The sequence below is a fragment of the Aedes aegypti genome, chromosome 3 (genome assembly GCF_002204515.2).
Source record: "Aedes aegypti strain LVP_AGWG chromosome 3, AaegL5.0 Primary Assembly, whole genome shotgun sequence".
NCBI classification, from domain to species: domain Eukaryota; kingdom Metazoa; phylum Arthropoda; class Insecta; order Diptera; family Culicidae; genus Aedes; species Aedes aegypti.
This window is the reverse complement of record NC_035109.1, coordinates 156,548,359-156,560,190: the sequence shown is the minus strand read 5'-3', so window position 1 is coordinate 156,560,190 and position 11,832 is coordinate 156,548,359. Positions and strand designations below refer to the sequence as shown.

At 38.6% G+C, this 11,832-nt stretch overlaps 1 protein-coding gene across 6 annotated transcripts in view; it reads right to left on the bottom strand.

Moving 5' to 3' along the window:
- Nucleotides 1-629: 629 nt before the first annotated feature.
- The window catches only part of LOC5573886 (calcium/calmodulin-dependent protein kinase kinase 1), a 471,871-nt gene continuing 460,668 nt past the window's right edge, over nucleotides 630-11,832 (bottom strand). For 5 of the 6 annotated variants that reach the window (XM_021853055.1, XM_021853061.1, XM_021853056.1 and 2 more), the window contains 5 exons: nucleotides 8,080-8,253; nucleotides 7,777-7,957; nucleotides 2,346-3,054; nucleotides 2,096-2,288; nucleotides 630-1,928 (listed from right to left, as the gene is read on the bottom strand). In XM_021853055.1, coding sequence (XP_021708747.1) covers nucleotides 1,890-1,928; nucleotides 2,096-2,288; nucleotides 2,346-3,054; nucleotides 7,777-7,957; nucleotides 8,080-8,253 — 1,296 coding nt within the window. In that variant the 3' untranslated portion in view covers nucleotides 630-1,889. Of the gene's footprint in view, nucleotides 2,289-2,345; nucleotides 3,055-7,776; nucleotides 7,958-8,079; nucleotides 8,254-11,832 lie in introns of all 6 variants that reach the window. The other variant, XM_021853057.1, reaches the window with a different exon arrangement.

The window sequence follows — 11,832 nt, the reverse complement described above, 5'->3', positions numbered from 1 at the left end:
TGAATGATTGTAAAGGAATTGGTCCTAATGAGAGGGTTTTGGATTAAAGGATCATTTCGTCGGAGCCATGAGAGGTGAGCAGTCAGTAAATTTTAGATTTCAAACATAATAGTTTGTTGTTTTGTTTCAGGAATTAATTTAATTTAGTCTCCAAATTCTATAGGCTCATAGAACTCATAGACATTTTTTTTCAGCTTATTCAAATTAAGGTTTGCAGAATTCGTCATCGTTTGATTGTGAAACACGAAGGGGGGAAGAGGAGGGGGTTGAAAATTTTCAATTAATAGTGTTACGTAAAGAATGAATGCAGCCCTTATAAAAATTTATGTTAATTTGATTGTTTCATGAGTGCGCGGAATTAGGCATTCATCTGCCCGGAATATGGAAAAGCGTTGAAAAAATGCGCGGAATTAGGCAATTTCAACGAGTGAACTATTTCAAACAAATCACAATTGTAAATTATGAATACAGTCTAGTTCATATTTTTCCCATAATCTTAAACAGATTTGCCAGAGATCCACCCATAAAGCTTTTTGGTTGATACAATACTATTTTTTAATTAATCACTTGAATCGTTTTATTCCTTAACTGCGCTGAATTACGGAACTTTACGGTTTGTCCTTTCTATCCTACGCACTTTTCACTTTTTCAATCTACAATACTTCATAGTATTGCGAAAATCAATGTACTGACCGACGAAATCATCCTTGTAGAAACATGAAAATGTGTTTGGGTGGGGATGTATGGTTGTATATGATACAGATGGTGTAAATACATGCAGTTAAGAGTTAGGAGTTAAAACAGAAGGCATTTAGCGCTCAACCTTACAGGAACGTACTAAACAACTGAATGGTCCCGATGTACGTATGTCACGGTGATGGTGACGAAACTCAACGGTTTTTGCCTGTCAGTTCTATACGATGTATTTATAGTGTAGTTATATGTAGGTATCATATTTAAAGCTTAAGTGATTGGAAATCTATCATTATGGGCTTTTATCGTCCGGCGTATTTTGCCTTGCTGTCCGTGCTAAGTAGTTTTACGATTTATCGCGAATTTGTCGGACTGTTACTGATCGGAAATTGCCTGTTGCCTACACTGAATATAGTTGCTAGGTTAAGTTTAAAGGTTCATAAGATTCAAAGAGAAAGATCTGCGAAAAACCATATCACAACTTGCCAGTATCAGTTTCTGTGTCGCGATGCGTTTTTGGCCAATTTAGATTCATCCTTAAGTGGCAAGTTCTGATATTCACAATGTTGGATTCATTTCTGTTTTTAAACTTTATATTTTATATTAATTAGTAATATTTAAAGCGTAAAATTTCTGAATTTATGACTCTGAGCCCATAACTGCGGAGCCTTAAGTATTTAATATCAAACTCTTAAGTATGTAGTTAAACATTCAATTTTTGGTCAATAATTATGCATGTATTCAAATGTTAGTTGACTTTTAAAAAACACCTCCATTACTAGGACTATGTGATAAAAAAGGTCAAATGTTGTAAATATTTACACAGCTACTGATTCTAACGTCCGCTCATTACCGATAACATCCAAAATGTTCAAAGCTATTAGTGTAACGTTTGTTATTTGTTTCTTTTGTCAACTATTAAATGCAAAAAACCGTCAAAATTCCGTATGCACAATAAGTACAAGTAAAATCTACTGAATATAAAAATCAACAACGCTGAACGACACTAATTTCTTACGCTCTATTTGCTGTAATTGCGAGACGGAATGATTTAAGTTTATACGATAATTATTCAGCAAACAATCGTGATAAAAGAGCGGCTAAACTTTACATAGCTTGTCTCACCAATTGCTTTCGGTTTAAGGGTTCTAAAAATCTTTGGATACTAAATAAAATCGGAAATCACTAGCATCGAATTAGAGCAGAACTTCTAAGTAAGCCCGGTTTGGCAAGGTCTAGAATAAGAAAAAAAAGAAAGGGAAAAAGACGGAGAGAAAGAGAAAGAGAGAAAAAGGGAAAGTTTGGGTTGCTATCATTCGCTAATCTATAGACTGAAAGATAAAGCCAAACTAGCGTACTGATTACGCACTATGCACCTCTAGGTTACAACGTCATCATTTACCATGTGGTCTGCGCTTTCCGGTTTGGGCTCTTCAACGAGATCGGTCTCCGTAGCCGTTGCGGTGTTGGAAGAATCCTGGGACGGAGTTGATACTATGCTGGGAACCTTACAGGGCGACAGCTGTTCGGGGCTACTTCCAGGGCTAGAGACGCCTTCCGTAACGGAGGGTAGAAGCGATTCATTGGAGGGTTGCCTGGAATTAGTTGGTTGAATAAATTATGAGATTTTCAAAGTTCACGCTCAACATTACCTTTCAGAAGTATGATAATCTCCAGGGGCTGAATTGGACCGACCGGATCGACTGAATCGCTCTATTCGGGAGCCGCCCAATTGCGGCGCTCGACCGGAAATGCCTCTCATGAACGGATTTAGGAACGAGTGCTTCTTGAGCATAGTTTTTATCAGTATTAGCGTATCTAGCTTTGGAATGCTCTTCACAACAGTTGTCATGTCTTCGTCATTGATTTGCACCAGACGGCAATTCTCCTCTTCAGTGGGCAAATGATAGCGACCGAATTTAGTGACCCAGCAGTGTTCCTTGATCTGGGGCAGAGTTATTCGCAACTGCGGATCCTTATCCAGTATAGTTTCGATAAGGTCCCGTAGCTCTGGGCTAATAGGGCTCGTAGGAGGAAACTGCAACGGGTCACTTTTAATCTTCTCATACACACCAGGAACCGAAGTAGCTATAAAAGGAACATTTCCATGGACTAGCGAATAGAGAGTAGCACCCAGCGCCCAAATGTCGGCCGCCTTCCCATTGTAGACATGCTGCCCGGGTAGCAGCGTTTCAGGCGCCCGGAATGCCGGCGTGCCAGCCGTTGAGCCATTGTTCATCGCGGCATCTTCGCCAAGGAACTCGTTACACACACCCAGGTCAGCTACCTTCACGCTTCCCGAGTCGGACATCAGCAGATTCGCTGGCTTCAGATCGCCGTGGATGATCCGCTGGTAGTGGACTGAATTGGGAAAGACAGATTTGACCGTTAGTAAGGCCTTGTATTTTGTTCTAGCATAAATCACAATATAATTCACTATTCAATTAATTAGGGTTTAGGTATCATTTCTGAGTGCGCGGAGCGACACAGTTTACGAAATAACCTCTTTCGCTTTTGCATAATGAACCTTTTCAAATAAAGCAGATGCACGAACAGGTAGAATTTTAATTAAAGTTCCGGTAATCAAAAAGCTCGCGTAGTCCTATTTTTCATCAAAACCGTCATATAGTACAAATAAAGGATCGTTTGACGACTTATACGCCCTGCACTACCGTTATGCGACCGTTTTTGAGCGGTGCTTGGAGGTAATTTATATATTATTTTGTTTATGGCAGTTTACGCCAAACGTCCATATGGGGACATTGAAAAATGATGCATGTATAAGGTATTGAAAAAAGCGTGACTGAAAGGGGGGGGTGGTTATAGAAATCATGGAAAACGATGGACGTCATATTTGAATCTTCCTTATGCAAAATCGCGTGAAACTTACTTATGCGAAACTTCCCGCCCCCATTTGTCTGTTGTGTAGATCTTAAAGTGGCTCAGTAGCTTAGTTGGTAAAGTACTCGTCTAGCATACAAAAGTCGTAAGTTCGAATCTCATTTGGGCACGTGGATTCTTCTTTTATATTTTACTAAAATTTAACCATTTTTACCACGCGTAAGGGCAACTTCAACGGTAGTCTATTATTGGTCCCATTTTTTTTCAAAAATGGACCTGTAAATAGACTAAACCGCACACACATGCACCGGTTGTTGTATTTTTTTTTCCGATCCATTTCGAACGTGATCAATAAGAGCAAACATGTTAGAGATGCTTAAAAAAAAGCGAAATTCTGGAGGAATTTCTGTAGAAATTCACGTAACAACCATCGGAGGAATGCGCATTAAACGTATCGCGAAATTTACAATGGATTTCCTGACAGAGTTCAATCATCCTGGAATTTATGGCGCACTCAAGAATTTTTGTTTTTTTTTGCATAGTGGAACTCCTTTTTGGATTTTATCGAAAAATTTCCGGGGGAATCATGTCCTAGGAATGGATTACCTGGTTTGCTCATGTCCACAGTCGATCAGCAGAAGTTTTCTCATTTAATTTTGTATGGGGTAAGGCATCTACCTAATCTTCTGACTGGAAGCGTTAATCGAAGAAAAATATTTGACAGACGTGACACCCATCATCATTACGCACACCGGTACCAAATATTTTTTTTCGAAAATAGTACCCAACGGATTACCTGCTTTGCTCATGGCCACAGTTGATCAGCAGAAGTTTTCTCATTTCATTTTGTATGGGGAATGACATCTAACTTCAAATATCTAGTGAATGGAAGTTTAAATCGAAAAAAAATAGTTGGGAGCCGTTATAGCCATCATCATTACCCGCAACCGGTACCAAATATTCTTTAGAAAATAGTTCCCTATTTTGATAAATAATTCGTTAGATGCATTTCGTCATACAAATATTTTCCGCGTTACCTTTTAGCGATTTTTCGTGTATAGATACTTGCGCATGTGCGTTATTATGTGGTGAGTAGCGAATCAGGCAATGCATGTAACCCATTCTTGATGGAACTCTCGATAAGAATTTTTATGGAATTCTTGGGAACGGAATCTTCAGAAATTCTTGGAGTATCTCCTAGAGGAATTTATGGAGGAAATCCCGGGAGAATTCCTGGATAAATCCTGGAAGGATCCTGGAAAATTCCTAAGAGCATTCCTGGAGGAACACGTGGCGGGATTCCTGGACGAACTCTAGTAGAAATCCTGGTGGAACTGCCAGCGGGATTATTGGAGCAACTCGCCAGGAAATTCCTGAAGAAAGTACGGTAGAATTTTTGGAGGAACTCCGGAAAAATTCCGGATAAATTTTGGAAGAAACTTCTGAGGAATTTTCGGTAGAGCTCCTAAGGAATTTACGAAGGAACTTCGAAAGAGTACCTGGATGAAATCTAAAGAAATTCTCGGAGGAAGTTCGAGGCATTCGCGGCGGAGCTTTGAAGAAATTCCAAGCGGAGTCCTGAGCAAAATCCCAGGAGGTATTGCTATTGGAATTAACCTGAGGAACTGCTGGAGAAAATGCTCGGAGGTGTTCTTGAGGGATATCGTCAGAGGAATCCTTGGAATACTCGGTGGAAATCCCTGGAGCTATTCCGGGAGGAAATACCGAAGGAATTTCTTAATTTAATTTCCGGAGGAATTCCTTAATGAAATCTCCAGAGGAATTGCTATTGGAATTCCCCTGAGAAATTTCTGGCCAAAATCCCCGGAGATGTGCTTGAGGATTTATCCGGAGGAATCGTTGAAATCACCGGAGGAATTCTTGGAGGAAATGTGAGTCCCCAGCGAAATTTCTGGAGGAACATTCCGGATGAATTCTCTGAAAACATCAACGAAAAATTTCTGGAGAAAATTCCCGGCGAAAATCCCCGAGAGAATTTCTGGACAAAATCCCCAAAAGAATTCATGGAGAAAATCCCCGAAGGAATTCCAGGAGGAAATACTCGGAGAAGTTCTTGTGGGGATACCCCGAATAATCTCATGGACAAAAATCCTCAGAGCAAATATTGGAGCGAAATTCTATTGAAGATCCACTGAGGAGTTGTAGGAGGATATCCCCGAAGGAATCCTGGATTAAATCCCCGGAGGAGTTCTTGAGGATTTCCACAGGGGAATCGTTGAAATCTCCTGGAGGAAATCTCCGAAGTAATTACTGGAAGAAAACCCCCAATGAATTCACTGAAAACATCCCCGAAAGAATTTGTGGAGAAAATCCCCAGAGGAATTTCAGGACGAAATCTTAGAAAAAATCTCCGGAAAGGAAATCTCCAAAAGAATTCTTACATGAAATCCCTGGAGGAGTTCTTAGGCGAAAACCTCGGAGGAATTCATGTCAAAAATCCTCAGAGGAAATATTGGACAAAATCCTTGGAAAAACGCTATTCAAAAACCACTCAGGAATCCCTGGAGGAGATCTCCTGAGGAAGTTTCTGGAGGAAATTTTCGGAGAAATTCCTGTAGGAAACGCCTAGAGGACTTGCTGGAGAAGATCCTTGAAGGAATGCTTGGAGGAAATCTCCGGAGAAATTCCAGATGAAAATCCCCAGAGAAATACCTGAATGAAATCTCCGGATGAATCATCTGAAAAAAAAAATCCGAAGGAAGTTTTAGAGATAATCCTTTATTAATGAATTCCTGGACGAAATCCCCAGAGGATTGGTATGAAAAAATGCTATTCAAAAACCACTCAAGAATCCCTGGTAGGGATCTCCTGAGGAAGTTTTTTGAGGAAATTTTCGGAGAAATTCTTGTTGGAAATGCCCAGAGGAATTGCTGGAGAAAATCCTTGGATGAATTCCTGGAGGAAATCTCCGGAGGAATTCCAGATGAGAATCCCCAGAGAAATCTCGGGATGAATCTTCTGAAAAAATTCCGAAGGAAGTTTTAGAGATAATCCTTTATTAATGAATTCTTGGACGAAATCTCCAGAGGATTGCTATAAGAAACCCCCTGATGAATTCTAGGAGAAAACCGGCGGAGGAGTTCTTGGTAGAAATCCCCGGAAGAAATCGTGAGAATTTTTTGGGGAAAATCATGGAGGATATTCAAGATGGCATTCCTTAGTCGAGTGATTAGAGTCCACGGCTACAAAACAAAGTCATGCTGAAGGTGTCTGCGTTCGATTTCCGGTCGGTCCAGGATCTTTTCGTAAAGGAAATTTTCTTGACGTCCCTGGGCATAGAATATCATAGTACCTCTGCCACACGATGCACGAATGCGAAAAGGTTATTCAATGGTACCGGATTTATGTTCTCTCTAAATAAAATGATTGATACTTAAGGTAAAGATGAATCGAAGCCAAAATTCAAAATTTTAAGAGCACAATCTGTAGAACTGAACATCCGTTTGAGCTGAAAACTTGTCACCACCAGCTAGTGACCAATCGATTAAGTTTTCAGCTCAAAGGAATGTCTAGTTCTCCAGGTTCGTGCTCTTAAAAATTTTAGGTTTGGCTTCGATTCATCTTCACCTTAAGATGAAACATTTCGGAATCCGAAGATGACCTTCACAATAGCCGACTTGTGCCCCTACTCACGTATACAAAGGCACTAAACCTGAGAAATACCAGTCAAACCTTCATGATATTCTTATTTTAGGCTTTCTGCTAGTGCAAATAGTCAAAATAAAAAGTGCACTCTTGTTGGATGCTTCCTTCGCGAGATTAGTGCCTTTGAAGTTCTAGTGCAATCTCAGAAAGGTTCTGAAGGTTCTGTAATAATAATTGCATTGAAGTTATGTACGTGTGTTCGTGTATTAGCCAGCCAACGAACTGAAACATCGATATGGGACGGTTTTTTTTAACAGAATTCAAGATGGCGACCAAATTCAAAATGGCCGCCAAAATTGTTTTAGTCTCATATTAAAGCTATATCCTTCTTCTTAACGATGAAACTAAGTTTGCTATGCGTTTCAAGGGAAATATGAGACATATCACGTGAAGAAACTCAGATCACAATAACACTAACTACACAAGGAATGATAACCTCTTGACTTGAGCATATATTTTAAATTCACACTGGAATTGAGCAAATCAATCGTCCTTCTTATCCAGTTCGAACCAGAAGGCGACCACCGACCTAGAAAAGTAGAGAAAAGACAATGCTTAAACTATGTATATACTAACGATATTCGACGCCCAGGATAACATCCCGAAATATATTCCAGGCACGTTCCTCGCTAAGCGGACAATCGGTCGGTATACTGAGAATTTCCCCGTGCTGCACCAGTTCGAAAACGAGATATAGTGAATCCTCCAATGGATCGTCCAGCACCTCGACTAGTTTCACCACGTTCGGATGGTCCAGCTGCGATAGGGGAAAAGTGAGTACAAAGAGGAGAAAACCAATTTTTCATCATTGAGTAAGAATTATTCCATATTTGAATTGGATTTGCGAGTTGGTTGTTGTGGCTTTGGCCAGAGAGTTACCTTCTTCAGCACGGCAATTTCACGGTACACCCGATCCAGTGGAGACGTTCCCCGCTTTGGTCCTCGGCGCATCAGACCCGCCTTGCGAAGTAGCTTCCGCTTGGATAGGATTTTCATCGCATAATGCGTCGAGTCCTCCTCGGAGTAAGCAAGCTTCACCAATCCGTACGAACCCTGGAGGAGAACGAAAAACGATGTTATCGAAATTGGTTAATTTGATTGGTGCTTAAGGTTATTGCGGATTTTATGTTTTATTTCCCTAAAGCTCAAGAAATTCGGTCAGGCATTCATCCTGAATTTTCAGCGATTCCTTTTAGCATGTGTCCAAAGATTCCTGAGCAATTAATTGGAAAATTTTACAAACACGCCTTGTTTATTGAAAAAGTGCAAATTGTAATAGCGAAATGCCACTAGTACAAAGTGAATCAAATGTTGAGTGGGGTAAGAATTTTTTTTTTTAGATTTATAGCTCAATTCAAAACAAATGTTGTAAATATCATGGTGGTGCAAATACTATTCAAGTCATAGGCTTCCATTCCAAATATTATAAATATCGATTCCAGGGCTGAAAATTTTGGAAGAAATAACGAAGAATAAAAATTAAAAAATTGATTCATTTTAGAACAGTTTTAGAAGACAGGTTGTGATTCTTCTTAATTAAATTTCTCAAAACTGTATGAAAGTTACTTACGTCGATTTGAAAAAGTAATCGAGATTTAGTGAATAATGACTTTGAGGTCGTCTTACACACCTATTCGCTTCTTACGGAAATCCTACATCCTAGTTACGTTAAAACTTAACAAATTTCAAACTTTTTGAGCACCTCTACAGACACAATTGTAAAAATGTTCACAGGGGGAAAATCTATATTAGAATTTGAATTTTTGGTTCCGAATTTTTCGTACAAGAGCTCATTCATTTGGGTAGTCATTAAAAACCATTCCATGAACCAGGTGAGCGGGTTCAGTTCGATCAATAACAAGCAAATAGAACTTCTCCACTGCAGAAACACACATTATCTCGGCTGATTCGGAATGGAAAAGAAATACTTACATCAAAGCAATTTGCCGAGCAAGAAGTATCAAATTTCAAGTGTATGTGTACTAGTCATTCAGTGAAATCAGCAAGATTGAGAAAAAGTATTGTATGTCGCTCATTGGTGCATTTCCCCTGGCAGTTATCAAGTGAGTTCTTTCTTTACACAGCATCAGATCTACTTCCACCCTCTGCCGGTGAGTGGGTTGTAAAATGAGAAGTCGAGTTGAGAATGTAATAAAAAGCAGCGGAATGGCTTTCTGCTTTTCCCTTCCCGGTCTTCCAAAGCTCCTATTGTAGGTACGTAGGACTTTTTGTCCAATCGGAAATGTATCCTTGTTCATGTACAAGAGCATTTTTTCAACAGACCTTTCCCCTATTGAAATTGAGCCACTCTGTAGAAAGCATTAGCGTAGCCAGGATTTATATTAGGGTTAAATTTGGTAGAAACGATTAGTAGTGGTCCCATTGATCGGCGATTTTGCCCTGCCCAGTTAGACACCCAGGTTTCATCCTGAGTTCCTTGTTGTATAGGACTACTTGGTTTGACAAGGATTTTATACAGTTCCTCCCAGAGAGATTCCATCAACTCTTTACCCAGGAATATTTTCCGAATTTCTACTGGTATCTCTCGAAGATTATGTATGAAATCTTTCTTTAAGGAGCATGAGCATGGATGACCGTTTCGTAGTTGCACTCCTTGATTGACCAGCACAATCGAAGTTGCACAGAGAATGAATGAATGGAGCTTGGGATTAGCTTACCATTATCAATGTACACAAATCAATAGTTTAAAGTTTAGAAGTCAATAACGGCGTCGGTTACGACCAATGCGGTTTCGAAGGGGAAGGAAAGGAATGTTAGTTAGACAACCATTGTTATTCGACACCGAATATACCTCTGCATCTCCACAGTAGTCATGGAAAGAATATTGGGTTAGTGGGATGAGATGCCTAATCGGATACGCGATATTGCTCGAAAACGCATTGCATACCAGTCGAGTGTGTTTCCGGTCCCATCGCTCGCTCCCGCAGAAACAAGTGACGCAATCGATGGACCCAACACGACTCTGAAATGTCTCTTCAAGAAATACGAAATATTCTCCTCTAGAGAATTATCTCTGGATTCCTGTAGGGATTCCTCCATTTTTTCAGATCTCCTTCCGTTTGGGAGTTATTTTTGTTTTTCTCACAAAAACATGCCTACTTTGATTGTGAATATCACTGGTTGGTGTAAACATAAAAGATATTTTTAACGGCATTCAAGAGATAAAATAAAATTGAATATTATATCAAAAAATTACAAATGTATTATTTTTGTAACTCTTATGAAAACAAAGAATTTTCAGCAGAAAAACTAAAATAACTTTTGAAGTAAAATAGATTTAATCAATATTTTTACATAAAAATTTGCGTTTTCTTAAGTTCTTAAAGTTGTTCATAGATTACTTTGACGAGAAATCTGAAATAAGAAAGATAGGGCTGTAAAACTATTTTGAAAATTTCAATCGTATGTATTTTTTTTGTTTTTGCATTTTGTGCATAAAAACTAATTTTTTAAAAATAATTTTCTACAAAATGGTTTATACAAATGGAAGCATTTATTCGGTTTTATCTAAAACTTGGGTGGTCCACAGTATCACATAAATAATATAATCAACTTTTTCAACTTATTTGCAAAAATAAATATACTCTTAGGCAAAGTTGTAAAACGTCAAATTCTGATCAACTTTGCCAAAAAAAAGTTTTTCTGTAGCTCAAAATTGGACCAATCTAGAGCATTTTTTTTCCCAATCATCGTAGGGTGGTCCAAGAAAAACAAGTTTTTCAACTCAATTTCTAATATTGACTTCTTGTCAAAGAAGTCTACGAACGACTTTTAGAATTTTTCGTGTAAAAAGAATGTGGATATCTATTTTAGTTCAAAAGTTATTAAAGTTTTTGTAATTAAAATTGATTTTCAAGGCATCATATTGGAGTTACAATACAACTGTATTTTTTTAATATAATATACAATTTAATTTTATCTTTTGAATGCCGTCAAAAGATATTTTTTATGTTTGCACCAACCAGTGGTATTCATAATCAAAGTAGGCATGTTTTTGTGAGAAAAACAAAAATAATTCCCAAACGGAAGGAGAGTTTCTTCACTCACCAAATTACGCGTTTTCTCAAAGCTCTAAAAGTGTTTCATAGACTTCATTGATGATATATTCGAATTAAAATCGCTAGAGCTAGAAAACCAGCTTTGTTTGGACCACCCTATGTCACCATATTTTAATATGCTCTAAATCGGTCAATTTAAGAGAAATGAAAAAAAAATGGCGAAGTTCCTTGAAATTGAGCGGTCTATAACTTTGTTGAAGTATGTATACAGTGGGATTCCGTTTTTGGCAACAGAGTCAAAATTTTCAGTTGCCAGAACGGGAACCATGCCAAAATCGAAACCCTTTTTCTCACTTTATTTTTTAATAATTGTTTTCAAAAATGCTATTAAGATGTTGCGCCGGACTTCGGAAAGGTTAAGTTCGAAGCAGATTTTTGTAGGTTTAGACCAGTGATTCCCAAAGTGGGTGAATTCGCCCCATTGGGAGCGATTTTCAAGCCCAGGAGACGAAAATTTGTTACACTGAATTTAGGGGGCGATAAAGCCAAAAGACGGCGAAAGTGCTGGTATGAGAGAAATCGAATACAACGTTATAAGTCTTAGTAGAATACA